The 27,937-nt window shown below is 53.1% G+C and overlaps 2 protein-coding genes across 11 annotated transcripts; both read left to right on the top strand.

Annotated features, from left to right (window-relative positions):
- Positions 1–348: 348 nt before the first annotated feature.
- SCAMP5 (secretory carrier membrane protein 5) lies at positions 349–8,140 on the top strand. The gene is made up of 7 exons (XM_065689028.1): positions 349–481; positions 1,908–1,985; positions 2,272–2,400; positions 4,579–4,735; positions 5,442–5,543; positions 6,091–6,208; positions 6,308–8,140. The coding sequence occupies exons 2-7, from the start codon at positions 1,979–1,981 to the stop codon at positions 6,500–6,502; spliced, it is 708 nt and encodes a 235-aa protein (XP_065545100.1). The 5' UTR covers positions 349–481; positions 1,908–1,978; the 3' UTR covers positions 6,503–8,140.
- PPCDC (phosphopantothenoylcysteine decarboxylase) lies at positions 8,064–27,937 on the top strand. 10 transcript variants are annotated; one of them, XM_065689020.1, is made up of 7 exons: positions 8,815–9,013; positions 9,221–9,442; positions 10,298–10,464; positions 15,797–15,892; positions 18,245–18,373; positions 20,276–20,444; positions 27,296–27,937. In XM_065689020.1, exons 3-7 carry the CDS (start codon positions 10,312–10,314, stop codon positions 27,379–27,381), a joined length of 633 nt encoding a protein of 210 aa, XP_065545092.1. In that variant the 5' UTR covers positions 8,815–9,013; positions 9,221–9,442; positions 10,298–10,311; the 3' UTR covers positions 27,382–27,937. The 10 variants fall into 10 exon arrangements, with proteins under 10 accessions (XP_065545096.1, XP_065545095.1, XP_065545092.1 ...); XM_065689021.1 differs by having other exon boundaries at positions 8,815–9,106; positions 9,317–9,442; XM_065689018.1 differs by having other exon boundaries at positions 8,815–9,106.

Raw genomic sequence — 27,937 nt, 5'->3', positions numbered from 1 at the left:
TCTCCCCAGAGCACAGCAGAGGGGCAGGATCCCCTCCCTGAGATGCTGCTCACACCCTGGGGTGCAGCCCAGCACACGGGGGGGTTCTGGGCTCAAGCGCACACTCAAGCAGGACCACTCCCTTGTGGAGGTCACCGAACCCGTGCTCCATAGAGGCTCTGCTGTGCCCCAGGTAGGGGTTGCTGCACGCCAGCCCCATAGGAACCCCACAGAGACCCCGACCCTATACGGCCCCGCCCCTTTGTCGGCCCCGCCCCTTTGTCGGCCCCGCCCCTCCCGACGGCGGCAGCAGGACCCTGGACAGCGGCAGCTGCGGCTGCTCTCGCGAGATCTCGGCGCTGCCCCCATAGCCCGGCCAGCGGCGGCGCTGTACTCTCGCGATACCGCGGCCGCTGCGGCAGGAGCAGCGCCAGGCGGGCGGGCGGCCGCCACCCGCCGCGGCTCCGGACCGGAGGGGACGGTCACGGTCAGAGCACACCGGGTGAGTGCCGGGGCCGGGGGCAGCGGCCTCGGGGGCAGCGCTCAGCTGCGACCCCCGCCGGGACCGACCGCCCCCTGCACCCATCCCCCGCCTGCAGCCCACCGTTGGGGGGGGGGTGCGTGGCGTGGGGGCACCCGCGGGCCGGCAACCGAGCGGGAGCGCGGCCGCCGTTCTCCCGTAGCCAGGCCGCTGCGGGGGGCCCACGTCTGGTTCGGGGGGGGGGGGGCGGTGCGTGCGACCCCCGTGGGTAACCCACGGGCCCCAGTCCGCGCCGAGCCCAAACCCATAGCGGCCCGGGCCGCCCGGTGCGGTGCTGGCAGCCGGAGCCGGTGTCGGGGCTCCTCCTCCGTGTTCCATTGCAGAATCCGTGCGTTTTAGCTTTGCAAACCCCATATTGCAACAGCCGCTCCCCCAAATCGCGCTTTCCCCCCTACATTGTGCGGGTGCCCCTTGTCCTTGCCAAGCTGCCGAGCCGGAGTCGGGCCGGGGGCACGCCAGCCGCGTGTCCCTGCTCCCGGCACACGTGCCCGGGAGACGTCACTCGTATTCCTGGAGCCATCCGTGGGCTGCCGTCGGGTGTCGGGCGATGGCACGTGGCGGGATTGCTTTGCCTTGTGATGGTTGGGGGGCTCGGAGTTAGAGGAGACCCCCCCAGATCTGATCCTCAAGCACCGCGCATTGAGAAACGTGTTCCCTGCTGCTGTTTGTCCACCTGGGATAGCCTGGGAGAGGACAAGGTGGGATGGGCAGAGCGGCTCGGATTGCAAACCTCTTCATCCTTGCTTTAATTCGACTTCATTTTCTGAGCTCCACCTGCAAGACACAGCACCAGGTTCCGAATGCCGTGAGTAATCCTTAAACCAGCGCTCAAGTGACTCATTAGTGACAATCACCACTCAGTTGTTGGGTTTTTCCAGCTGGTATTTTCAGTTGCTTTCCCTGCTCCCTTCCGGCCTGGTTTCTGGAACTGGGCTTGCAGAGATGGGTGCTACCACGGAGCCCGGTAGTTCCCTGTGCTGGAATGCTTTGTAAACATGGGAATTGATAAAGAAATCAATTGGTTTTGGGGGCTAGGTCATGAAATTAAGGGTTTCAGGCTGCCTCATGGCTTATGGGGCTCTTCCTTTCCCTGCCATCCAGCCTGGCTCCTCTCCCGGGCGTTGGATGTAGGTCAGTCGGGAGTGGGAGGCGAAGCCTGCGCCCTGCCCCACATCACTGGATCTTCTCTTAATCTCCTGCCTTTACCGGTGTGAAGCCTCAGGCCGGAGCCAGGATTTGTTCTGCTGCCAGCCAGGTGCCAGCAGACAGCCTGGATGCGGGAATAGCGCGTCTCTGTTGCCAAAGCGAAGCGCCTCCCTGAGCTGTTCTGGAGCAGGCGGAAGGTGGAAGCTCTTCACATCGTTCGTTTTCTCTCGTTTTCCTGCAGCTTTGGGAAGGCTCCCGGGTTTTCTCCCCCCTGCTCTTCCTGTGGAACGGCGAGGCTGAGCGTGTGCCAGCATGGCAGGTACGGGGAGCTCTGGTGTGGCTGCCCCGCACCTCTGAAAAGAGGCGTTACTGGACATCACATCCCCTCATTAGTCCCTGGTAGTGTTGTGGGTGTCCGTGTTTGCAGGATCCACGTGGCCAGTGAGGGCTAAATCTGTCTGATGCTTGGGGGTGGTGATTATGAGGGGAAATCCTTAATTCCTGCATGAAACACGTCAATTCCTAGGGCTGAACAAGACCCACTGGGAAACCTGGATTTAGTTCAGCTCTGTGCAGTGCCCAATGCCGGTGAAACTCTGTTGCAGAGAAAGTGAACAACTTCCCTCCCCTGCCGAAGTTCATCCCCTTGAAGCCATGTTTCTACCAGGACTTCGACGCGGAGATCCCGCCGCAGCACCGCACCATGGCCAAGCGGCTTTACTACCTCTGGATGCGTGAGTGGCCGAGAAGGGCTCGGGAGGGTCTGTGGTTTCCATTCCTCTCCAAAGGCAGCTCCTGGCTGGAAGAGCAGAGCAAGGTCAGGGGAAGCCCGTCTGCCCCTGCAGGCCTTGGGGTCTCCCATTAAAACCTGTTGGGGGGGTGGGAAGTTGCTCATGGGAAAGGAGCTGGGGGTGCCGATTGATGGAGCTGAACGTGAGCAGCTTGTGCCCAGGCAGCCAAGAAACCCCAGCATCCTGGCCTGCATCAGCACCAGTGCGGCAGCAGGGCCAGGGCAGTGGTTGTGCCCCTGCACTGGGCACTGGTGAGGCTGCACCTCGAATCCTGTGTTCAGCTCTGAGCCCCTCGCTACAAGAGAGACATTGAGGGGCTGGAGCGGGGCCAGAGAAGGGAATGGGGCTGGTGCAGGGCCTGGAGCCCAAGTGTGATGGGGAACGGCTGAGGGACCTGGGGGGTTCAGATGGAGAAGAGAAGGCTCAGGGGGGACCTGATCGCTCCCTACAAGTGCCTGACAGGAGGATGGAGCCAGGAGGGGCTGGGCTCTGCTCCCAAGGAGCAAGGGATGGGACAAGAGGAGCCGGCCTCCAGCTGCACCAGGGCAGGTTTAGATGGAGCTGAGGAGCAATTCCTGCCCCAGAGGGTGCTCAGGCATTGGAACAGGCTGCCCAGGGCAGGGCTGCAGGCACCGGCCCTGCAAGCGTTCACACACTGTGGAGATGAGGCCTCAGTGCCATGGGGCAGTGGTGGCCTTGGCAGTGCTGGGAGTGGTTGGACTGGATGAGCTTAAAGGGCTTTTCCAACCTCGTTGATTCTGTGTGGGCTGCAGCATCCCATGCGCTCAGCCCTTCCAGCCTCCAGGGTGGAGGTGTGGAGCTGGCTCAGTGCCCAAGGGCTGTTGGGGTGACCTTGACATCCAAACCATGGGAGCCTGCGGCTTCCCCCACGCCAGTTCTTGCCTGCTCCTCTTGCATGCCTCTGTGTGCCGTGCTGTGCTAACAGAGCTCTCACTGGCTTCCAGCTCCTGAAACTACCCTTCACCTCTCATCCTTACCAACCCTGAGTGGGGAGAAGAGCCATGGAGGGACAGATCACACCCCACCATGCGTGGAAACGTGTGTGTGCTGCTCAGGGCAAGCTGGCACCATCGTTCTATTCCTTTTTAGAAGATTTTAGTTCCTTAAGCAGGCGTTTCCCCTGAACTTTGGAAGCTGGGATGCCCAGGGAGTGCCACGTGCTTTGGAGGCAGGTTGTGGGGAGCTGAGCTGGCACTGCAGACGTTAGGCTTTTCTGCTTCTGGTACAGCACCCCCAGGGCCGTACCTTGCTTTGGGGGCCCCATCCCATCAGGAACATGTCCCTCGGATAACTCCCCTGTCACTTTGTGCAGCCCTTCCATGCAAAGGGAGGCCAAAGAAGTTGTGCCTCCCTGGGGTAGCTGTCTCGGGGGTGTCCAGCTCCCTCCCCAGCCTGATCTGGCTGTTCTTGCTCTGTAACGCGCCCACAAGCACCCAGCAGAGGCTGAAAGGTCCCTGGGGGTGCTCAGGGAGCAGCGAGTGCCCCGCTGCCTCTCCTGCAGCTGCAGCTCTCTTGTGGGCAGCAGTGGGAGGGGTTTCGTGCTCCTCCAAATAATGAATCATTCTCAAGAGCCCGAGGCGTCAGGATGCAGCTGAGGCTCCTCTGCTTTGTGCTGTGTCCGCCGGGCCGGGCTGCACAGTGCCGGCCCTTGTGCCGCTTCACCCCGGGCAGGGCTGCCCCCTGACCTGCCGAGGCGGGCGCAGGCAGCTCAGCGCACCGGCTCCTGGGGGCTGCAGCTCAGGCAGCTCTTCCACAAGCAAAGCTGTAGCTGGAGGCAGGGAAGGAGCTGCACTTGGGTTCCTCCTGCTCCCTCTTGGTGGGGGAAACGTGCTCCAGATTGCAGGCAGCGGGAGGCTGTGGCTCTTCCCAACCTGCTTAACACATCACAGTTCTAAGCAATATATGTTTTCCCCTGCTCCTCAGCTGAAGCTGAGCCAGCCTGGGGACCCTTCCTGCACTCAGGCAGCTTAATTTAAGGGAAATCCATCCAGGATTGGAGGTCAGCCCCACACGGGCATCCCTGGGGTCTCTCGTATCTCACTGACGTCCTTGTGTCCGTGCTCCTCTGCTCCCTCTGTGTGTGTGTGTGTGTGTTTGCAGTGAACAGCATCACCTTGGCAGTGAATCTCGTTGGCTGCCTCGCATGGCTCATTGGAGGCGGTGGAGCTGTTAATTTTGGACTGGCAATTCTCTGGCTCATTCTCTTTACGCCCTGCTCCTATGTCTGCTGGTTTAGACCTATTTACAAAGCTTTCAAGTAAGTGTTCACTCCTCAGCCTGGCTTCTCATGGGCTTTTGGGTTTGTTTCCCTTCCCAACTGGTTAGTGCTTAGCTTGGGGCACTGCCTGAAGATCTGGGGGTATTTCTGCTCTTTCTGTCCAGCCCTTTAGCTTTACTTTCTAACCTTCAAAGCGAGGGTGTTTGGGATGCCCTGAGGCCATGCAATATAAAGACATCCTTTGTGTGCCTCCACCAAGTGCTGGGGGAGTGGTAAGGAGGCAGTTGGATGCCAACTTGCCCTCCCCTCCCATCCTTGAGGCTTCTTTTATAGCTTTCCACAAGTCCTCACGGTGCTTGTATTGATTATCCCACTGCTGAGATTGATCCCCAGTGCAGTATTCCCAGATCTAGGAGCTGGGGGTGTATTTATTCCCCATATGGGATGAGTGAGGCTGGTGTGAGCAGAGAGCTGTGTTTGAACACGGATGCCCAGTGGCCTGATGTGCAGAGCTGGCTGAGCCATGGGGAGGGTTGGATGCCCTGTGGCTTTCCCAAGTGTTCCTTCAGCCTCTTTCAGTTTTTCCCTTGTCTTTAGTTGTGCTCTGGTGCTCTGCTTCTCACCACCCTCTCACTAAACCACAGCACCTTCTGCCCCTCAAGGGTCTGAGACGTGGGAGCATCTCCCTCCCTTTGTGGTGCAGCAGGGATGGAGGTGTAGGGAGTGACTGAGCCTTCTCTTGCAGGACAGACAGTTCCTTCAGCTTCATGGCCTTCTTCTTCACCTTCATGGCCCAGCTGGTGATCAGCATTATCCAGGCGGTGGGAATTCCTGGCTGGGGTGTCTGGTAAGGAAGGTGCTGCTCTTGTGTTGGGTGCAAGGAGGGGAGACCTTATAACACTCTTTCAGTACCTAAAGGGGGCTCCAGGGAACCTGGAGAGGGGCTTTGGACAAGGGCCTGTAGGGACAGGCCAAGGGGAATGGCTTTAACCTGCCCGAGGGGAGACTGAGCTGAGCTCTTAGGCAGAAGCTCTTCCCTGTGAGGGTGCTGAGGCGCTGGCACAGGGTGCCCAGAGAAGCTGTGGCTGCCCCATCCCTGGCAGTGCCCAAGGCCAGGTTGGACACAGGGGCTTGGAGCAAGCTGCTCCAGTGGAAGGGGTCCCTGCCTGTGGCACAGGTTGGGACTGGATGAGCTTTAAGGTCCCTTCAGCCCAAACCAGGCTGGGACTCTATAAATCACCATTGCACTGGTGCTGTGTCCTCCTGGTGTGTTTTTAACACCCTTGGTGCCCAAGTGGCTTCTCAGGTGGGTGCTGTGAGGAGCGGCAGGGGGATGCTGGCAGCCGGGGAGGCCCACATTGCTGAGCATTCCAGTTGTTTTGCTCTTCTTGCAGTGGCTGGATTGCAGCAATTTCCTTCTTCGGGACCAACGTGGGCTCAGCTGTGGTGATGCTCATCCCCACTGTGCTGTTCACAGGGATGGCTGTCTTCTCCTTCATCGCCCTCACTATGGTATGGAGGTGCTGCAGCATGTCAGGGCTCCCTTGCTGCTCCCCTGGCAGGTCGGGGTGAGCTGCAGGCCCTCAATCCCTCTGGATTCTCTCTTCCCAGGTGCATAAGTTCTACCGGGGGAGCGGCGGGAGCTTCAGCAAAGCCCAGGAGGAGTGGACCACGGGGGCATGGAAGAACCCGCACGTGCAGCAGGCAGCGCAGAATGCGGCCATGGGCGCAGCGCAGGGGGCCATGATGCAGCACGAGACGCAGTACTCAGCCACCCCCAACTACACCTACTCCAACGAGATGTGAGCGGCAGGACTCTGTCCTCAGGCACCAGATCTTGGGGAGAAAGGGAGGAGGAGGAAGGCTGAGCCGGATTTCTGCAGCTATTCCAGAAAGCTGGAGTGTACCATAATGGTTCTTTTCCTATTCTTTGTAACGAGATCATTTGGGATTTGTTTTCTTCTTCTTTCCCCCCCCCACCCCCCGTTACTGTCTGGAGCTTTTCTTTTCTCCTTTCCTTCATTTTGAAGAGGCTGTGAGCTGACCTGCAGGGCTCTTGGTGTGTGTGTGGTAGTTACATGTACGTTCACGTGTCTTCTTTTTCCCTGTGAACCAGTGTATGGTGGTGGTGGTTTTTAATTCCTGTGGTGATAGGTGTATGTTAGAACTCCATCAGCCAAAAGCCCCCACTCCCAAAAGGGAAAGATACAAATAGCAACCAGCACCCATTTTCCCTCTTGGAATAAGCTCTGAGCCACAGGTTTCTGATGTGTGTGAGTTTTCTCTTTGAGTTGGTAGCACCCAGCCACTCACCACTGTCTCGGCAAGGACAAGCCATCCCGGGAATTCACCTTTTTCCCTTGCTTTTTAACCAGGAGGTGGCTGGCTGGGTTAGTATTAACCAAGAAAAAGAGGGGATAAGGTAGAAAAGAACCCCTCCATCCTGCTGTTGATAGGCTGGAAGCTGAGAGATTCCTACCCTACACCCTGGCTCAGGATCTACAACTTCTCTCCGTGTGTGGTGGTGTAAATGAGTAGCTTCCATCCAGTATTTGTGTGTGTCCATGGGCAGGAGCCCCGGTGTGCTGCGTGTGTGTGCATGTGTTGGGGAGCGAGGACAGGTTTTTCCTTGTGGGATACAACCTTTCCATTCCGGATTCTGCATCCTGAGGCTGGTTTGTAAAGGCTTCTTGAAAAGCAGCTACAGAACGGGCAGTGTTTCTCAGAGGAGCTGTTCTTGGCGGAGGCTCTGGGTCACATCAAGCACATACAACCTGTGTACTGTGTAAATAGCGAGGGCAGGATTTGTCCCTGTTAGCTGTTGAGGTGTGCAGGAGCATAAGGAAACCTCCAGGCTGCTGGAGAAGGATTCCTGCTCAGTTGAGCTGCTGGTGTGGAAATCCCTGCTCCTGTCAGCCCCCAATTCATGCCCAGGTAGGGGTTAGTTTGGGCTTTAAATAATGGTGTGGCACCTCAGCAGAGGCAGCTGAGCTCAGACCAACACCTCCTGGGCTGTCAGTGCGAGCTGATGGATGCTGCCGGACCAGGAGCAGGGAAAGCTCCTTCTCAGAGATGCTTTTCAGATTCTAAATGCACTTTAAATATGCCAAATTTCTCTCCCAAGTCCTAGGAAAGCAGCCCAAGCCGAATCCCAAGCCAAGCTCCCTTCTTAAGGATGTCACTTCAGTCACTCTGCAGTGGACAGTCGTCTCCTCCTAAGACTAAACTGCAGCTAACAATAAATTGCCTGTCCGTGTGTGTGTGTGTGTGTATATACATGTAAAACCTAAGGAGAAAAGTAATCCTTTGCTGAGCCTATTATGTACTTAATCAGGTTTAAATATTGTGCAATTCATTTCTAGCTAGCCGAAAACTGACTATGCCAAACCACGTGCTCTGTCATCCATGTCTGAGAAGTGATGCAATGAAAGTGACTTCACCTTTTGCATTGATGGTAACTGTACCGAGCTGTAACTAACAGACATTGCTTCAGCACCTAACCCTCCTCTCCGCTCTGTCTCCTCAACCTGCGGCCACCGGTGCTCCAGCCCTGCCATGGGGCTGGCCAGGACCCCAGACCCCTGCACCCTTATTCTTCACCTGGGTTGGGATCACAGCACCGCGGGTGGGAGATGTGTGGGTGCTTTGGCAGATGAGGGGTTTCACCGAGGTCTCCCCATTGCTTTCTGCAGAGCCCTCTCTGCCTCTTTGCCTTCTCCGTGCTTATTTCCAGCTGACCAATGTGGCTTTTAAGCTGTGTGTGGAAGGGTTCGGCACCGTCCCCTGCTGCAGATGCCCCTGCTCCTGCTTGGCGAGGCACGGGCAGCCCTTTAACGTGCCTCCCCCCGGATGCGTGCCTCCCGCACGGAAGGGCTCCCACCGCCGGGTGCTGCCCGCTGCTGCGTGCGGGGACCGGGAGCGGCTCATGGCGCCGTGCCCCCGCTCCGTCCTCTCACACGCAGTGACCTTCGGGCTGTGCTCCACCTCTAACCCGCCCTGCGGGCTACGCTCCTCCTCACGCAGCTTCTGAGGGGCTGCTGCCGCCTGCCCTTGCAGAGCGTCCCTGCGGAGCGGGCGTCACCGGGCTGCTGTGGGGCACCAGCACCCGCGGTGCGAGGCCCAAAGGCCCCGACCGCCGCCATGACACCGCCTCAGGGCCGCCCCCTTCCCTCCGCAACCAATCAGGGTTTCCCAGCGTGCCCTTCGGCTTCCGGGGCCGGCGCGCGTTGCCGGGCAACGGCGGACGGTGCGGGGTAGGCCGCTGCTGGTACATGGCCGACGTTCGTCCGCTGTTCGGAGCCCACCGGGGTCCCTGGGGTCTGTGCTGTGCCTCGGCCGCCGTTTGACGCTGTTTGCAGCATCACCGCGGCGTTAAACAGCTGGCAGCGTGCCTCTGGCGGCTCCTTACCGGTACCCCGGCGCTGGGCTCGGGCGGGAGGCAGGCCCGGCCCGGCCCGCTCTGGTTTTATCACTAATAGCCCTTATTGTAGGCTGTCTATTAATAAATTACATCTTATCCCCCAGGCTTTAAACGTGGGCGCTTCGGTGCATGACTGTCAGTAATCACACGGGAAGTGGATCTTTTCCTTACTGGGATGGTGTTAACTTGGTTTTCATCAGCCATAGATGAACACATGGAGCGGCTCTGGAGCCGCCCTGCTGATGCACTCGCTGCGGTTCCTCGCCTCTAATTGCTGTTGCTAATCAGTGCCTGGGAGCTTCAGCTGAAGCCCTGCTCTTACCTTGGTAATTCCTTTTATAACCAGGCTGAGGAACGTTTAAACTCGTTAATTCCAAGCGGAGCATGGAGAAGGAGCGCGTGTCAGTGCTGCTGCACCGGGCGGGTGTTTGTGCTTGTCATGATGGCAGGGGCAGAGGTTTGGGTCCTGAACTGAACCTGGGATGGGGATGGGAGGGTTGGTTTCTGTCACTCGTTTTGGTGATGAAAACAAGGGCAGCACCAATGTCTCTTTATTCCAACCCAAAATGCCTTGTCTGAAGAACACTCGAATGGACCAAGCGCTACTGAATCCCAGTCTTTGCCAGGAACACGCTTTCAGCTGTTTCAAGGACTGAATTTCCTCTCTGCTAATGACTTGTGAGGCAGAGCCCTTTGCATCGGTTCTGCTCAGGAGCACTCCTCCTCAGCTGAGCACTCACTGGGGATTTATCAGTGTGGCAGCCCCAGATTCTTCATTATTAGAAAGCCTCCCTGCACTTGTTGCTCACCACAGACTGTGAAGGGAGGCTGCTTCTAATGGGAGCTGTCTTCTTCCCAGTAAAGCTGCATGTATTGGGAACTCTGAACCACGTTCAACACATGAGAGGTTATGTTTTGTTCTGGGAGTTTTCGGAATGCTCTTGAGGTCTGTCTTGTGTGGGATTTAGCCTTGTGTTTACCAGTATCTGAGAGACTTAGAAGGAGGAGGCTTCAGCTATGTGTAAAGCTCTGCTGGTGCTTGGAAGCTTTGTGGATGAGGGTCTGAGTGTTCATCCTCAGGCTGAGTTACTCCAGGTCCTGCTTAGTCCACGCTTAAGTGCTTGCCAACAGAGCCCTGCTGTGCTCCGTTAATCAGTGTGTTTGTTCTCCTGTGCTTGCAGTGTTTGATGGGAACATGGAGCCCTCTTCCCCACCAGACCTAGGGATTCCTGCAGGGAAGAGCTGCTCCATGCCGCAGAGAAACTACCGCGTCCTGGTGGGTGTGACTGGGAGTGTGGCTGCCCTCAAGCTGCCCCTTCTCATCGCTGAGCTGCTGAAGATCACTGGGGTGAGTAAAGCTGTTGGTAGAGCATTGTAAAGTTGGTGTTGTCCTGTTCTTGAGGGAGGGACTGTGTGGCTTCTGATGGAATGGAAAGTTCCTTCTGGCTTTGAGCCCTCTGAAAGTGTGTTGCGGGAAGCTTCCTCCTGGGTTTAAAAGTCAGTCAATTTCCTCTCATTTCATATTTCTACACTTAGCTTCACATCAGGCTTAAAGAGCCTATTCCAGGGTATTTCCATAGGCAAACATTTGGATTCTGGACTATGAAAGTGCCGTTGTTCAGCTCAGCCAAACTCTCTCTGAAATGATTGAATAGGTCCTTGCTTTGCTGGGGTTTTTTGGTGGAATATGTCTTTGTCAGCCAAATTATCAGCTCTGGCCACAGCCACAGGTGATAGTTTCTGGAATGGGAAATCTCTGGGTAGGATATCGCAATTCCCTGTAGGTGAGGCGTGGACTTTGCAAAGGTGCTGACCAGCAAAAGGCAACCAGATCTTGTATGGGCAGAAGTAACAAAGTGCTATATGTGCCCATGCACTTGGTTTTTTACTAAGGGTTTATTGTCTGGAGTAACAGAGGTGTCCAGCAGAGGCCAGTAGTGACTGGAATCAGGGAGGGAAATGCATGAACTTTCGCTGTAGACTAAAGTCAGAGGAAAACATAGAAAACCTTTGGCTTTTAAGAAGTGGAGCAAATGGTTTTGGAGCACTAAAAGAGTGGCAGGAACACAATGGTGCACTTAAATATGCAGATACTGGTTAGATTGCTCAATGAATCTCCTTTAGGATGATCTGGCGGGCTTTACCTTGTAGATACATTAATGCAGAGTCAGAAGAGGTATGATCCTTGAGTAACTCTGATGCGTCTGGCTGGTGTTGGCTTGGAGAGCTGTTGGTGTCCAAGCTTTAAGGGTATTGAGGATGCAGGGAGCTTTTGGGCTGGCATGGTGGGTTGGAGAGAGGGGCCTCAGTTAATTTATTACTTGACCTGAAGTGATTAGTGGGGGCAAAGGTTATAGCCTGAAGGAAGAGTGGCACAGAAAGCTGCTCCCAAGGAGCTCCTGGTAGTTCATTTATTAATTTAAATGATATGTTTACTCACTTGTGCTGTGATTTCCAGGCCTGACTCAAAGCCTGCTGAGCCACTGTGACTTTTCCATGCAGTTTCATCTGTCTTGCACAAGTCAATTTCTTTACTGATGGAACAGAACTCTAAAAGGAAGCAGGGCAGGAGCAGGGGAAGGCTTTGATACTGAAGGAGATGTGGCTGGAGGCTTGAAACTGGAGTGGTTAGTTTAAATTGCTGTTTTGGCTAGAGTGATCTTTGGTGAACAACTTGGCAGCATGGTTCTGCACTCATTAAACTTTCACAGCTCCTTGAGGGTGATAGGGGAGGTGACTCCATCATGCCTTTTGTTTAACCGCTCTGAAGATGGAGGAAATCCAGACAGCAGCAGCCTCCACCTTTCAGGTTATTCCCCTTACACCTGGTGTTGCAGGGGGACAGCCCAAAGGGTCTCCTCAGGACACCGTGTGTAACTCTCATGGTCGTCCTACACTCCTATGCTGATGATCTCAGGCTGGTGCCTGGAATTTCTGAGCAGCCTGGCAGGAGTACAGTGGCAAAAATGATGCTGGTTAGTTGTAAAAAAAGGCAACAGTGGGGGAAATGTGTTGCTATTGGAGCTGCAGGCTCTCATCTGGACCTCGAGGTTTAAACCATTTCATGGTGCTCCTACCAGGTAACCTCTACATCAGCTTGTAAGTGCCATTTACCAGAGGAGCTCCTCATTCTCTTCAGCAGTTGTTCCTGAAGCTCAGTCTGTGAAGGTTTTGCTGTCAAAACTGAGAAGTCTATGAAGGAAAAACCATGCACAGCCCTTTACCCCACACAGAAACATCTGTGACAGGAGGATCCTCTACCAGCCACCAGTGAAACTGGGGGAGCACAGGAGAACACTTATGCAGTCAGGTTTAGTCTGGAGAATCAGCTTAAGTGCTCCAAGCAAATGAACTCTGACCAGTCTGAACTCTCTCCAGTAAGGAGTTGGAGTGTGGCTAGACTGGCTTTACTATTTAAGCAGAGATATATCCACAGGCAAACAGAGGGTGTGCCAGGTAAATAGAAGGAAAAAGCTGTGGAGGCTTAAGTGATCTTGAGAACACTGATCTCTTCCCAGCATAGCTGGAGGGACTTGAAGGTCTTGCTCAGAACAACAAGGGAACCAGAAGCCCACCCCAGCAGAAAACCTTCATTAGTGAGAATATTAACTTAGAGAGCAGCTTTCTTGGGAGAGTGGTGGAATTGTTACCACGTGAGGTCCTTGAGCATCACTCTTTTACGCTCCGGCTTGTAGTGGGTTGGATGCTGAACTCCATAGCCCAATTCCCTGTTCCTGGGCTTATGCTTTGAAGAGTGGAGATGGTTCTGAAATGATCTTTTTAAGAAAAGCAGAGTGTTTTTTGGGGGGATTTTTCTGCCCTTTACCCTTAGAGGGGTATTTCTGGTCTAGATTTTGTCTAATGACACAACTGAAGTGATAAAATATGTGGTAGGTGGAGTTGTATCACCTGAAACTCCTTCTGTCTCACTGGAAAACAAGACTACTGCTACCAAACATTCCTGCTGACAACTTTTAGCCCAGACCTGGCCTCCTGGTACCATTTCAGAGAGCTGACATGCCCCTTGAAGCTGCACATTGCTCTTTAAAATCACCAGAGAAATAGCATCTTGCAGGCTGTGAGGTTAACACCTCAGCTAGACCCGCGGAGGGGCAGAAAGCAGCGTTAGCACCTCTGTGGGTGTCACTGCTTGGCTCCAAAGAGTGAGCTTCCTGTGAGCTGAGGTTAACATGGAAACCATACACTTGCTTGCTGTGAATGTGATCTTCACACTCAGAAGCACTAGAAGCGCAGCTGTGATTCCAAGTTAGGCTCACTTGAAGAAGAGCAGACATTTAGAAGAGGCAAAGAACCACATATAGCACCAAATAGCGGTGTTGTGTGCAGCTGTGTTTTCCCATCCTTTTCTCTTCAGGAAGTGGGGAAAATTACTGGAGCCCGTGATATGCCTGTGATTTTCCACCTGCTCCCAGATGCTGTTCTAGTCACATAAGATGCAGATAACCAACCCTGCTCCATTCCCAGTCAAATAGTGTCGGGGAGATAGGTTAACGTGTTGTTACTTCAACCACTGCTGCTGAAGATAGCTGGTTGGAGGGTTCTGGCACTAGGTTTTAGCACAAATGAGCAGACAGTGCTGCATCAGTTGTATTCCTCAGACCACAGGGTTTTAGTGAGAAGGAGTTCTGGTGAGGCTGGTTTCTCCCCATCTCTCTGCTGGGCCAATAGAAGCACGTTGCACTGTGAACTGCTTGAAGGAGCAGAGAGTGGTTGAAAGTGGCTGATAACAAGGAAAAGCGTTCTTTTTCGCTGTTATCTGCGGCATCTTCCACATTACCAGTCTTTACAGAGCTCTCCGTCCATGTGTTGGCCTGTCTCTTGTTTGAAGGGGTATCCCTGGGAAGAATTGCAGGTGGATGTACAGTTGCATGTCCTGCACCACGGGTGACCAGCACAAGCAGAGCCACCCTGACACTGACGTGCTGTGTGCATGGGGCAGGCAGCTGGCTGTGGCATTTGACTGTGACATTTGCCAGGGTGACAGCTTTGATCAGGTCATGGGACACATAAAAACTGGGGAAACCCCCCTTTTTCCTCTTGTTGAGATTTCTACAGGAGGAAATGAAAGGATCTCATGTCATAGGGCACCTTGGCATCTCATAAGTGTGTGTCAAATAAACTCCAAGGGATGTGATAGGGTTTCCCAGCCTGGTTTGGGTTGGAAAGGGCCTTAAAGCTCATCCAGTTCCAACTCTGTGCCCTTGTCCTGCAGCAGGAGTAAAGGTCCATGAACAGACCATACAATCCTAGGCTTGCTCCAAGCCCCTGTGTCCAACCTGGCCTTGAACACTGCCAGGGATGGGGCAGCCACAGCTTCTCTGGGCACCCTGTGCCAGTGCCTCAGCACCCTCACAGGGAAGAGCTTCTGCCTCAGAGCTCATCTCAGTCTCCCCTCGGGCAGGTTCAAGCCATTCCCCTTGGCCTGTCCCTACAGGCCCTTGTCCCAAGCCCCTCTCCAGGTTCCCTGCAGCCCCTTTAGGCACTGGAGCTGCTCTCAGGTCTCCCCTTCAGGAGCCTTCTCTTGTCCAGGCTGCCCCAGCCCAGCTCTCTCAGCCTGGCTCCAGAGCAGAGCTGCTCCAGCCCTCGCAGCATCTCTCTGGTCTCCTCTGGACTCGTTCCAACAGCTTCATATTGAGCTTCTCACTGACCAACCAACATCCCCAGGGTACACTGTATAACTGAAGGTTCCACTGGCTTTCAGCAAGGCAGGCAGGTTTATCTAGGGTTTCAGAGAACACCTTCCTATATTTTCACCCTTTTCTTTATGGAAACCACTGCTTTCCTGGCTTGGCTGCACAGGAACCATGTGCTGTGAACATACCTATGGAGTTTCTCCTCTTTCCAGCATCTTACCTTGATAGCGGGGATAGGAAGGCTGGAAGACACCGCTCTGACTTGGTTGTGGTATTTTTATCCCTGGCTGGAGCAAGTCTAACTAACCTGGTTTTAAAAGGCAGGACCTAGTGGTCTGTAGCTATCTCCCCACATCTGGAACCAGGAGATCATCACAAGAGGGACAGAAAGAGGTTCACAGGGTCGTCCATGAGACCAAGAAGTGCTCGTCCGTCTTCCAAAGCCCCCTCTTCCTTGTGAAGCCTTGCATGGCAGCAATGGGTTTGCTTTTGGTGCGGGTGCTGAGCCCCACTCGCCTTCTTGTCCCTCAGCAGTTCTTTCAATCACTCAGCACTGTTTGCTCTTGGCTCCAAGTGTGGGAAGATGCAAGTGCCCTGAAGGCAGTGCTACCCCTTGGCAGTCCTGTGTGCTGTGGTTATGGATCCCATGGAGGCAAGATGCTCTCCTATGCCCTTTGGCAGGCATGTTGGAGAGATTAAAGGGCATTCTTCCCTGAGCTTTGGTTTGCTGCTTCTTGCTGCCTCTCTGAAGTTCTGTGCACTCTGCACCTCATTCAGACCTGCTCTGGCCTCTCTGCTGTCCCTGCTGGGAACTGGCCCCATGAACACGTGAACTGGCTCCACATGAACCGGCCTGCCTCTTTTAGGGTGCTTTAAAATGAGTCTTTGGCTCCCATAAATACCTGTGGTGGTCTTTCAGCTGTGAAAGGGGGAAGCTTCCCTGAGAAGCTGTTTTGTGGCTCGAGCCCAGCTTGACAGGGTTGTCCTCAAGTCTAACCACTGGTCTGTCTGCCTCTTTCTGATCAGCTCGAAGTGAAGGTGGTCACCACTGAGAGAGCAAAGCACTTCTACAGCGTCCAGGAGATTCCTGTCACCCTCTACAGTGATGAAGATGAATGGCAGGTGAGTTGTGCTTCCACGGGAGACTGCAAAGGCTTCCGTCCCATCCCGAGCAGCCACAGGTTTTGTAATTCAAGTAGCTTTGTCATGCGTTCATGCCTTCTGCTTCCAGAGGGCCAGTGGGTCATGCTTCAGGAAAAAAGCAGGCTCCTGGGAGATTCACTTGTTAAAGTGCTGAACAGCAGATAGAAGTGCTTCATTGCAAGAGACCACTTCTGTTTGTGCTTTAATCCTGGGCCAAGACTTGTTCCTCTGGAGCACTGTGTGCAGTTCTGGTGTCCTCAGTGTAAGAAGTACACAGAGCTGTTGGAGCAAGTCCAGAGGAGGCCATGAGGATGATCAGAGGCTGGTGCACCTCTTGTATGGAGCCAGGCTGAGAACACTGGGGCTGTTCAGCCTGGAGAAGAGAAGCTGCGTGGAGACCTCAGAGCAGCTTCCAGTGTCTGAAGGGGGCTACAAGAATGCTGGAGAGGGACTCTTCATCAGGGACTGCAGTGATAGGACAAGGGGTGATGGGTTCAAACCGAAACAGGGGAAGTTCAGGTTGGATATTAGGCAGAAGCTCTTCCCTGTGAGGGTGCTGAGGCGCTGGCACAGGGTGCCCAGAGAAGCTGTGGCTGCCCCATCCCTGGCAGTGCTCAAGGCCAGGTTGGACACAGGGGCTTGGAGCAAGCTGCTCCAGTGGAAGGGGTCCCTGCCCATGGCAGGGATTGGAGCTGGATGAGCTTTAAGGTCCCTTCTAATACAAACCGTTCCATGATTCTAGTCATGAATGCTTTGGAGTCTGGTTTTCCAAGAACATGGTTCCAACCATGCTGTTAATGAGGAAGCACAGGCTGCCCTGGGTGGGCTGCGGAAGGCAGTGAGGGTGGCAGTGGTCTCTCACCACCCTGGGCTCAGCCACTATCCACAGCTCTAAGAGGAGTCTCAGCAAGTGTCAAGAAAGCCACTGCAGAGTCGTGGTGAGAGTGTCTGGGGTTAGTCTGAGTCACACTTGTCACAAAAGCAAGAGCTTAATTCTTCTTAGCACTAAGTATTGCTTCTACGGGCATCAGTGGTGTTCCCCAGCTGCCCACACTGGTTTGAAACAGCCTAGTGTGGGGCTGGGAAACTGCCTGCTCGCAGGGAGGAGCAGACCAGCTCCTGGAGGTGCCATGCACTAGTGGGATAGGTGGCTGGAGGTTAGAGAGGTTCTCCTTCCTGCTGGAAGCACTGTTTGTCTTGGAAGTCCGTGCTGTGTGGTCATGTCCATACACAGAAGAGCCATTCCAGCAAAGGATGGCTCAGTTACCAGGGCTGTGAACATCTCTAGACCCTGTAAAATGGCTTTTTCTCTTCACTACAGCTTTGCTGACATGCTTTGAGAGTTCCTGTGTGTGAAGAGGCTCATTGTATAAACATCAGCATTTGGTTTTGTATATATTATATATATAGATAGGTGGCAGTCCTGATCCAAGTACAGGGAGGAGCTGGAAGCGGTGTCAGGAAGCACCAGCTTTCTGGAGGCTGGCTTTTTGTTGTGGTTTCCAGTGACTTAGAGAAGGAACAGCTTGTGGCCCTGATGCACCTCTTCTGGTCTGTGGTTGTGTGTGTCCCGTGGAGATTAAGCACCTGATGCTGTTGCTGCTTCTGTTGATGCTTTCCCACATAAGTTCCCAGTTAACTGTGCTCTTAAGAAGAGACCAGGACTCTTTTGAGCAGCTCAGCTTTAGAGTTTAGAGCTGGTTGAGGAGGGAAGTGCCCTGTTGGCCAAACCTCATCTCTCCTGAAGAAAGCCAACAGGACTGTTCACTGCTGTACTTAGGAGAATGCTGCTGTGAGTATGCATCCTAACTGGAAGGGACTTGTGGAATTAGGGGTCTAGACCTCATAAAAGCCAGTGGACAGCTTCACTTCAAAGAATCATGGAGCTTACAAACAACAAGGCTTCCTCAGGGAATGTGCCCCCAGTTTGGTCCTGCCTGGCTTCAGCTGCTGACAGGATGGAGCCCTTCCTTCCACTCAGATACGCTACAAGTTGAGGGGGGCTTTTGCAAACAAGAGTGAAGCTGAGGGATGATGTGAGTGGGAAGTGGATGGGGAAAGCTCTTTCCTGCAAGTTGAAATCTGGGGTTGTCTGATGTGTGAATTGTCCTCGCAGGGGAAGGACACCAGTTTGTAGAGCTCCAAGCACAGCGGTGCTGTCCCTTAACTGTGATCCCTGAATGTAGCTGCAACATTGCCTTCAGACAAGTGAGCACTGGGTCTCTGGTTCTCCACACTCTCAGGTCTCAATGTGAGAGTAGGTTTACGTGGTGGTTACTATGGGATTGTTCAAGTGAGGGCTTGGTAACCTGCACCTTGTCTGCTCCCTAGCTGTGGCAGGGGCGCTCGGACCCTGTGCTGCACATCGAGCTCAGGCGCTGGGCTGACCTGATGCTGGTGGCACCTCTGGATGCAAACACGCTGGCAAAGCTTGCCAATGGCATCTGTGACAACCTGCTGGTGAGTAACAGCGAGTTCTCTCACCTCCCAGTGTTAGACTGCCTGACCTTTCTTTTCACGGAAACTTGTGCTTCTGCAGCAGCGAGATCAGCCACATTTGCATGTTCTGCTCCCACTTCATCTGCTTGTCTCGCTCTTCCTCCACTGTGGCTCCTTCTCAAACAGTCATTCCTCCCTTCCCTTCTCTGCATCCCTTTCCAGTCCTCACCTCCATCTCTGTTCTGTCAGTTCCCAGTCCCTGCTTTGTGCCTTTCCTGCTTTCGCTTTCTTTTATTGCTCTTTCTACCCCCACCCTCTCTCTGCCATGCCTGTGCACGCAGACTCGTGCACACACGCACTTGCGCTCACTTTTGAGTTCCTCTCTGCATTTCTTAGATGTGATCTGAAAAGACACCTGTGAGATCTGATAAAACTGTTGACTTCCTGCTCCCTCGCCTCCTCCCTCACCTAACTGCGGAGCACTCCAAGGCAAACACACACTCACCTTCCACTCGCAGCTAGAGGGCATTTTGCTTGTTCAGGCTTGTTTTTTCTGGTATCAAAAGTGCTTAAAGGCTGATCAGAAAGTGCATTAAAAGAGAATGTGGGCCTCTGATGACTGATAGGGACCTCCGTCAGGGCTGAATGCTCTGTGTCCAGGCATTAGGTCTTCATTAGGAGAGGTCATAAGCATTAACCACCATAAAGATGTGCCAGGAAGCTGCAGATGTTGCTGTGGTGCATCAGCCAGTGGTAATGCATGGAGGTTAGAACTAGGAATGGAGGGCAGTGCATCACATCCAGAGAGCCTTGTGTGACCAACTTAGCTCTTCAGGTAAGAGGAAGCGCATGTCAATGCAGGGCAACAGCCCTGATTTTTATGAGTTGAGGGTCTGAGAGAAGCCAGGAGGAGCTGTGGGGAGGGACAAGCAATATCTTGTCCTTCTAGGTCCCTTTGGTACTATAGATGCCATGGTGGTAACAGAGGGAAGAGCTCAGGAAGGGTGTTAGGAATACATGGCTTCCCAAACTCCTGCCAGTGTTTTCAGAGAGCCTTGTGGAGGGAAGAGAAAGCTCCTGCAAGTGCTGGAGGTACTGGCTGGCAAGTTAGAACAGATGCTGGCAGAATTCCCTGTGCTGGGAAAGGTTCAAATCACAGGACACAAGAAAGGATGGGCAGAGTTCTCCAAGTACTCTGTGATCTGAGTGGAGACCCTGCGCCAGGGATTGTTCCTACCTGGGAAGCTCCTTTTGCAGGATTTAAATGCCTCTAGGCCTAGAGAAGCTGATGGACATTGCAGTACGAGCAACCAGCTTTCATCTTTTCAAGGTGATACTGGGTTATCTGGGAGCTCTGTATGACAGAGGAGTCAGCTGTGAGTCCCTGTAGCACACAGGAGCTGCCAGCAGCTGCTGCTGCAGCCCACGTGTGTTCTGGTATCCTCTGTACCCTGGAAGCAGCAGTGCTTCCCTTGGGAGGAGTTACACGTCCAGCTGGCATAGCTTTGCCAACGTGCTGTGTTTGGCTCCACAGCTCAAGTGTTGCCTGGGGATCTCTCCGTAGCTGATGTGGCCTGTGGCCACCCTTCAGCTCCTCTCAGTCCTCCAAATGGGCTGGCAACCTGCACACATCGTGTTCCAGCTTGCCTTGCTCCAGCCATTGGGTTGTTTGCAGGATGGGATCTATCCTCTTTGAAGCCTCATTATCTTTTCTGCCTGTCAGAGCTGAGCTCTGCTGGAATGTGGTACAAATGAGCATCAGCCCCATGCATCTGCCTGTGCGTTACTACATCTGCACTGACAGATTGAGGCTTTTGGTCCTCTTGTGACACCCAGGCTGGGAAAGCACTTCTGTGCTGCCAAGTGATGGGGGGGAATGGGGAAAGCCAAGCCACCAGCTGAACCTGTTGGCTTCTCTTGCAGACCTGTGTGATCCGTGCCTGGGATCTGAGCAAACCTCTGCTCTTCTGCCCAGCAATGAACACAGCCATGTGGGAGCATCCCATCACAGCACAGCACGTGGAGCAGCTGAAAGGCTTTGGCTACACAGAGATCCCCTGCGTGGTGAAGAAACTAGTGTGTGGAGATGAAGGTCAGTCCCTTTGCCAGCTTTCTGGCTCTTTCTTCCCTGCACAAGTGCATTCTTTTGTCATGTGGTGCTCCCCATGTTGAACTGCAAGGAGTGATACGTGGATTAAAACCCCACAGCTCGTTCAAGTTGTAAAGTAGGTATGCGTTTATTCAGCTGAGGCGCATGGGGGAATGGGTCCTCCAAAGGCATGCGCACCTCAGTGTCGTCTTCCCTTTACATTTATCCTCTAAAGTTATTCATATGCATCAGGTTACTCAATACGCCTATACATATTTATGTCCTATTCCCGCTTTGTATTATAATGAGCAAAAAGTCCTTTGCGTGTGTGCAGAGCCTCCTGGGGGTTGTTGGGCAGGGGTCTCAGGATGAAGTAAGTGAGTCTTCCTCGGTCTAAACTTTTCACCTTTAGTTGCTGCGCATGCTCTCTAGGAGTCTTCAGGAGTCTGGTTAGTATCCAAGTTTCAAAAGCTGTTTTTTTTACGGGAATTAAGTAACTGTCTTTCCTTATCAGTAGCTGATGCTCTGGTACTGCATGGTAAACAAGATAGGTATTTGCTGAGCGATATAAATGTTAAGCAATCAAGCAGTTTAACTTGGTATCCCCTTGTACAACCCCCCCATACGGTTTATATATTCCCCTGTATGGACATTTCTACATTTCTATACGGTTTACTTACCCCCCTGTACATATATCCCCTTGTATAATAGTATATCACGAGCAGATGCTCACTGCTGGGGTTGACACAAACAAACTGAAGCTTTCCCCTGTGCTGGCTGGTATCTATTATCCTCATTCATTAATTTTTTAGTAGTCTTAAGAGGTCATCCAAGCCAAGCTTTCAAATGAGCTGTGAGATAGGCCTGAGATTCCAAAGAAACACTCACTCAAGTAGAGAGGAGATGAAAGAGAAAGAAAGCTTTGTGGTGAGTGTTGTCAGCCTGGGATATGGGTGTCCTGACCTCTAATGTGACTACAACAAGCACTTTGCAGTCCTGGCTGAGGATGTAGCTGGATGTGCATGTAACATCTGTTGGTGTTTGTTGCTTGGGTTACTCTTCAGCTTCCCAGATGAGTTTTGATTTGGGGTTTTGACATCAGATTTGTCTGTGAAGTGGAAGAGGGTGGGGAGGGAGTGTTGTCACACCCACTTTCGAAAAGCTTCACTTGCAGTGCTAAGAAATACCACTGAAATGATCTCATTTGTGTTTTAGAAGCTGCTTTAACTGGAGGTATTTTGACTGGGGGGGGGGGTTGAGGAGGGGTTTTATGCAAGCAATTTGGCCAGATTGGAAAATATCACCCAGTTCTAGCCCATAATAGCAAATCTGCTCTTACCTGCACAGTAATGGACTCATACTTTTGTTTAACAGCCCCAACTCGTGCAGGATTCAATAAACAGGCTGTAGCAGAGACAGGGTGTTAAAATGCTCTTCACAGTTCAGCCCTAGGGCTGGCTTTAGTTCCTGAACTCTTAAGTGGTTGCAATGCTTCTGGAGGGTGGTTTTGGAGCAGGAGACTAAGAAATAGTTACGCTGTGGTGAGTGTAGTCAAGTAACTCAGGAACTATTGAAATACCCTGGACATTTATGCTTCTGTTGGGGTTTTAGCCCTGATGACATCAAATTCCTGACATACTTGTAGCGATGTTAAGGGAAACTGCCCAAAAGAGGTCATCCTGTACAGATGTTTTGGCAGAAGCAGGAAGAGCATCTGGCATCACTTCTTTGTCCTTTCTTTCTTCCCTTCGTCCTTTTCAGTACACATGTAGGATCTCCATCCCCATAGCAAGCAGCTGAGTGCCTCCTCATGGGTCCTGTGCTGCTGCTTGCAGGTTCATGCACCTGAGGCTGAGCTGTGGTGTTACATCCCTACTCCACAGATGAAATGGGTGCAGTTTTGCATCCCTGAGCCTCCACTTGTGTTTGTGAGTCAATTCCTAACAAGATTTTCCTGTAGGCAGGATTTTCCTGTAGAAAATTTCAGTGAAGCAGTTGTTGTCCTGGTTCAAGCCCAGGCAGCAGCTCAGCCCCATGCAGCCTCTCACTTCCTTCCCCTCAGTGGGATGGGGGGAGAGATTCAGAAGGGTAAAAGAGAGAAAACTTGAGAGAAAACCAATTTAATAATGGAAATAAAAGAATAAACTGTGATGAAAAGGAAAATAAGAGAGAAATAAACCCCAGAAACCCAAGTGATGCAAATGAAATCACTTACAAGTGATGTCACATGGCATATGAATAGCCCTTGGGTCAGCTGTCCTTCCGTGTCCCCTCCCAAGTCCTTGTGCCTCCTCCCTGGTGGGGTGGGGTGAGGACCAGCAAAGGCCTCAACTCTGTAAGTGCTGCTCAGCAAGAAGGAAAACATCCCAGTGTTCCTAACGCTATTTCCAGCCCAAATTCAACCAACAACCCCATTGGAGCTAATCCGAAGCAAATGAACTCCAGCACAGCAGTGATGGACTCCAGGTCTCTTTAAGATGCAAGACACTCTCCACCACTGCCTTTTTCCTCTCATCCCCTCTGTTTCAGGCCTTTCACCCCAAAGCCTGTTCCTCTCCACTAATTTAATGTGGGTTTCATCCACAGAGCTTCCACCCGAGCAGCAGGTAGCAAAGCTCACCCAGCTGCTGCACAAGGAAGGAGATTCAGTTTGCCCCAGCTTTGTCTGTTGGTGCTGTGGTTTGGCTTGCTGCAGAGAGGATTATGTCCTCACTCATGTGGCTGGTCTGACCTGGGCCAGATCCTGAAAGAGTTCAAATCATCAGTTAAATTGAGTTGACAACTAAACTGTTTCCTTGGTTGGGTAGTTAAATGCTGTCTTTATATCACGATATAAAGGGAGCTTTGGTAGGTGCCATCCCACCCATGGGCCTGCAGCAATTTCCCTTTGCAAAAGCATTTCCATACTGCTGGGATCTTCCTCACCCTTGGCTGCATTTCTAGAGCCTGACACTCTAGAAGGTTCACACCTGTAGGCATGAGCTGTGCTGCAAGACAGGCTCTGCTCAACCTAAGAATCCAGCTGGGAATTGCCCAAGTTGTTGAGCAAATGGGTGGTGAAGGACAAAGGCAGGTCTTGGAGATGTTCTCAGCTCTGCAGAGGCAGGCAGGGAATGTCTCGTGTTTAGCAGGACCTGGCAACTGCAGCTCCTCTCCTTGAGGTGAGGAGAACAGGAGGGCCCACATCTGCCTGCAGCTTGTTCACAGGATGCTCCAGACACCCTGGGATGGACAGGCCTGAAAGGCATTCACAGGCTTACATTGCAGGGAAACCCAGTTTTTCTTCTCCTTCCAAAAATACCATTCTTCTGCTTCCAAAAATACCATTCTTCACCACAAATCCTCAGGACCAGGGGTGATGGGTTCAAACTGAAGCAGGGGAAGTTCGTATTAGATCTAAGGCAGAAGCTCTTCCCTGTGAGGGTGCTGAGGCCCTGGCACAGGGTGCCCAGAGAAGCTGTGGCTGCCCCATCCCTGGCAGTGTTCAAGGCCAGGTTGGACACAGGGGCTTGGAGCAAGCTGCTCCAGTGGAAGGGGTCCCTGCCCGTGGCAGGGGTTGGAGCTGGATGAGCTTTAAGGTCCATTCAACCCAAACCAGTGTGGGATTCTGTATCCAACTACACCTTCTGTCCCAGACAAAGCTCAGGTGAGAAACTGACTTCTGATGCCCAGTAAAGCACATATTTCCAATGTTTAGAGCCAGCAGGACAGAAGATTGATAGAGATCCATCTCTTCAATCTTCCAATGGAGATGTGCTGGTGGGAGAAGTATCCTTCCTCAGCCCCAGGGGAACTGCAGGAGTGAATGGACTGAGCATGAGTTCAGTACAGAGGCTTGGACAACGTGATTTAATGCTCTCTGGCCTTAAACTTCTAAACCTAAGTTTAAAAAGACTTTCAGATGTTCATCTGGCACCAAACCAGTCCATTTCCCCCCACATTAGAGAAAGCTGTCCTGGATCTGCACCAGCTTGAATCCTGGGAGTAATGCTTGGAGATGACCGAGTGCTGCACAGAACAAAATGTGAAAGCTTTTCCTTCTGGACTGGGTGGGTGCCAGATGAGCATCTGAACGTCTGCTTTTCCTAGGCAGAGGCCATTTCAGAAAGCTCCTGAGCATGCACACACGGTTTATGGTGGAGAAAGGAGGTGGAACAGGGGATTTGCTTTTTTTGTGGTGCTTTTGTACATTTGCCCCCAGGGTGGTGTAAGCTGAGATTGTAACTCCCTGTGCAGTCAAGGGTTAGATGCAGGCTCCTCTGGGGATGATTGGGAGCACGAGGTGCTTCGGAAGGTCATCTGAGTTGCCTGTTGAGGTTTCCTGCCTCTCCATTGACTGCAGAACTTGTGCTTCTGCCTGGACTTCTGAGTTACGAACTGAACCTGTAAGACTCTTCTCACTCTCCTCCCCTGCTGATGTCCACCCGTGCCACAGAACCCCTGCAGAACCAGGACTGAGCAGATGCTCTGGCTTCCATCGGTCCTTTCTCTTGGGTCACAAGGAAATAACGTGGGGATACGCAGTGAGCTCTGCTGCGCTGTGCCACCGTTGTGCAGCTCATCTGCTGCAGTTATGCAGTGTGTGGAACAGAGAGGAGGTGGGACAGGGGAAGCACACGCCTCGTGTCTCTGTGGGACCCGGATTTCACAATATCCCAGCCTGGTTTGGGTTAGAAGGGACCTTGAAGCTCATCCAGCTCCAACCCCTGCCACGGGCAGGGACCCCTTCACAGAATCACAGAATCACAGAATCCCAAGGGTTGGAAGGGACCTAAAAAGATCATCTAGTCCAACCCCCCTGCAAGAGCAGGGTAACCTACAGTACATCACACAGGAACTTGTCCAGGCGGGCCTTGAATATCTCCAGTGTAGGAGACTCCACAACCCCCCTGGGCAACCTGTTCCAGTGCTCTGTCACTCTTACAGTAAAGAAGTTCTTCCTGATGTTAACGTGGAACTTCCTATGTTCCAGTTTACACCCATTGCCCCTTGTCCTATCACTGGATATCACTGAAAAAAGCCTAGCTCCATCATCCTGACACCTACCCTTCACATATTTGTAAACATTGATGAGGTCACCCCTCAGTCTCCTCTTTTGCAAGCTAAAGAGACCCAGCTCCCTCAGCCTCGCCTCATAAGGGAGATGTTCCACTCCCTTAATCATCTTTGTGGCTCTGCGCTGGACTCCTTCAAGCAATTCCCTGTCCTTCTTGAACAGAGGGGCCCAGAACTGGACGCAATATTCCAGATGCGGCCTCACCAAGGCTGAGTAGAGGGGGAGGAGAACCTCTCTTGACCTACTAACCACTCCCTTTCTAATGCACCCTAAGATGCCATTTGCCTTCTTGGCCACAAGAGCACATTGCTGGCTCATGGTCATCCTCCTATCCACCAGGACCCCCAGGTCCCTTTCCCCTTCACTACTTTCCAGCAGGTCACCCCCCAACCTGTACTGGTACATGGGGTTGTTCTTCCCCAGATGCAAGACTCTACACTTGCCCTTGTTAAATTTCATCAAGTTTCTCCCCGCCCAACTCTCCAGCCTGTCCAGGTCTCGCTGAATGGCAGCACAGTCCTCTGGTGTGTCAGCCACTCCTCCCAGTTTTGTGTCATCAGCAAACTTGCTGAGGGTGCACTCAGTTCCCTCATCCAGGTCATTGATGAAAATATTAAACAGCACCGGTCCCAGCACCGACCCCTGAGGAACTCCACTAGTCACAGACCTCCAGCTAGATTCTGCGCCATTGACCACAACTCTCTGCCTTCTTCCTTTCAACCAGTTCTCGATCCACCTCACTACTTGATCGTCAAGCCCACACTTCCTTAGCTTATCTATGAGGATGCTGTGGGAGACAGTATCAAATGCCTTACTGAAATCAAGAAAAACTACATCTACCGCTCTACCCTCATCCCTCCACCTAGTCACTTCCTCATAGAAGGCTATAAGGTTGGTCATACATGACTTCCCCCTCATAAAACCATGTTGGCTGTTCTTAATGACCCCCTCATCCTTGATATGCCTAGTGATGGAGTCAAGAATAAGTTGTTCCATCATCTTTCCAGGGATGGAGGTAAGGCTGACCGGTCTATAATTACCCGGGTCCTCCTTCTTGCCCTTCTTATAGATTGGTGTGACCTTTGCCATCCGCCAATCCTCAGGCACCTCGCCCGTTTCCCACGACTTACCAAAGATGATGGAAAGTGGCCTAGCAATGACCTCCACCAGCTCCCTCAGCACCCGTGGGTGCATTCCATCCGGACCCATCGATTTACAGATGTCCAGTTTGCATAGCTGATCCCTAACCCAATCCTCATCTACCAAAGCAAACTCCTCCTTTGTCCTGACTCCTTCTGGGGCTATAGAAATCCGGGGCCCTCGGGGAGAGTCTGCAGGAGTAAAGACAGAGGCACTCCACTGGAGCAGCTTGCTCCAAGCCCCTGTGTCCAACCTGGCCTTGAGCACTGCCAGGGATGGGGCAGCCACAGCTTCTCTGGGCACCCTGTGCCAGCGCCTCAGCACCCTCACAGGGAAGAGCTTCTGCCTAAGAGCTCAGCTCAGTCTCCCCTCGGGCAGGTTCAAGCCATTCCCCTTGGCCTGTCCCTACAGGCCCTTGTCCCAAGCCCCTCTCCAGGTTTCCTGCAGCCCCTTTAGGCACTGGAGCTGCTCTCAGGTCTCCCCTTCAGGAGCCTTCTCTTGTCCAGGCTGTCCCAGCCCAGCTCTCTCAGCCTGGCTCCAGAGCAGAGCTGCTCCAGCCCTCGCAGCATCTCCATGGCCTCCTCTGGTCTCACCCCAGCAGCTCCACGTCCCTCCTGTGTTGGGATTTCACTGTGTGTGGTTTGCTGTTCCCCTGCAGGTCGCGGTGCCATGGCAGAGGTGTGGACCATTGTGGAGAGCGTGAAGAGGATCCTGGAAGAGCGGGGCTTGCCAGCACAGAGCTGATGTTTGGCACATTCATTGTGTTTGGTGCCTCCCTGATGATTTGAAGATAAAACCAAGTGCTCTGCAACTGAAGGAGTGAAACGGTTGCTTCCAGCTGGTGCCAGCCTCAAATGTGGTTCAGTGCTGCAGACTCTCAGAAACCAAAGCCAAGGACATGCTGCTTTAGTGTGGGAAAGCCCTGGGGTATCTCACAGAGATGGAACAATGTTCTGCCCGGCCACTCACCTGGTGCCTCACGTTTCCTTCCTGAGGAGGCTGCAGAAGGAATTGCTGATGTATTTCAGTGGTTCCCCCAAGAGCTGCTGGAGAGGAAAGTGCAGTGCAAGCCCTGGCCATGGGGGTAGTGCTGGCTCCTGCATGGGGACATCACGGCTCTCCAACGCCTGGGCTGTAGCTGTGCTGGCTTCACCTTTCCAGCAGGAGTCACTGTCCAAAAGGCGTTTCAGACTCGTAGAATCACCGAAAGGTTTGGGTTGGAAAGGATCTTAAAATCGTCCCGCTCCAGCCCCTTTTTGGGACTTAATAAATGAGAGCTTTTCATTCTGCCCCTGGAGAA

The sequence above is a fragment of the Lathamus discolor genome, chromosome 8 (genome assembly GCF_037157495.1).
Source record: "Lathamus discolor isolate bLatDis1 chromosome 8, bLatDis1.hap1, whole genome shotgun sequence".
NCBI classification, from domain to species: domain Eukaryota; kingdom Metazoa; phylum Chordata; class Aves; order Psittaciformes; family Psittacidae; genus Lathamus; species Lathamus discolor.
Note: the sequence above shows the minus strand (reverse complement) of the source record. Positions and strands in the feature narration are given on the sequence as shown.

Bases quoted from the DNA above. Each gene is read 5' to 3' on its own strand.
- SCAMP5 (XM_065689028.1), top strand. The intron at 4,736-5,441 runs GTAAGTGTTCAC...CTTCTCTTGCAG, and splicing joins CCTATTTACAAAGCTTTCAA to GACAGACAGTTCCTTCAGCT. The intron at 6,209-6,307 runs GTATGGAGGTGC...CTCTCTTCCCAG, and splicing joins CCTTCATCGCCCTCACTATG to GTGCATAAGTTCTACCGGGG.
- PPCDC (XM_065689017.1), top strand. From the start codon at position 9,954: ATGGGAGCTGTCTTCTTCCCAGTAAAGCTGCATGTATTGGGAACTCTG. The intron at 15,893-18,244 runs GTGAGTTGTGCT...TCTGCTCCCTAG, and splicing joins GTGATGAAGATGAATGGCAG to CTGTGGCAGGGGCGCTCGGA. The intron at 18,374-20,275 runs GTGAGTAACAGC...CTTCTCTTGCAG, and splicing joins GCATCTGTGACAACCTGCTG to ACCTGTGTGATCCGTGCCTG.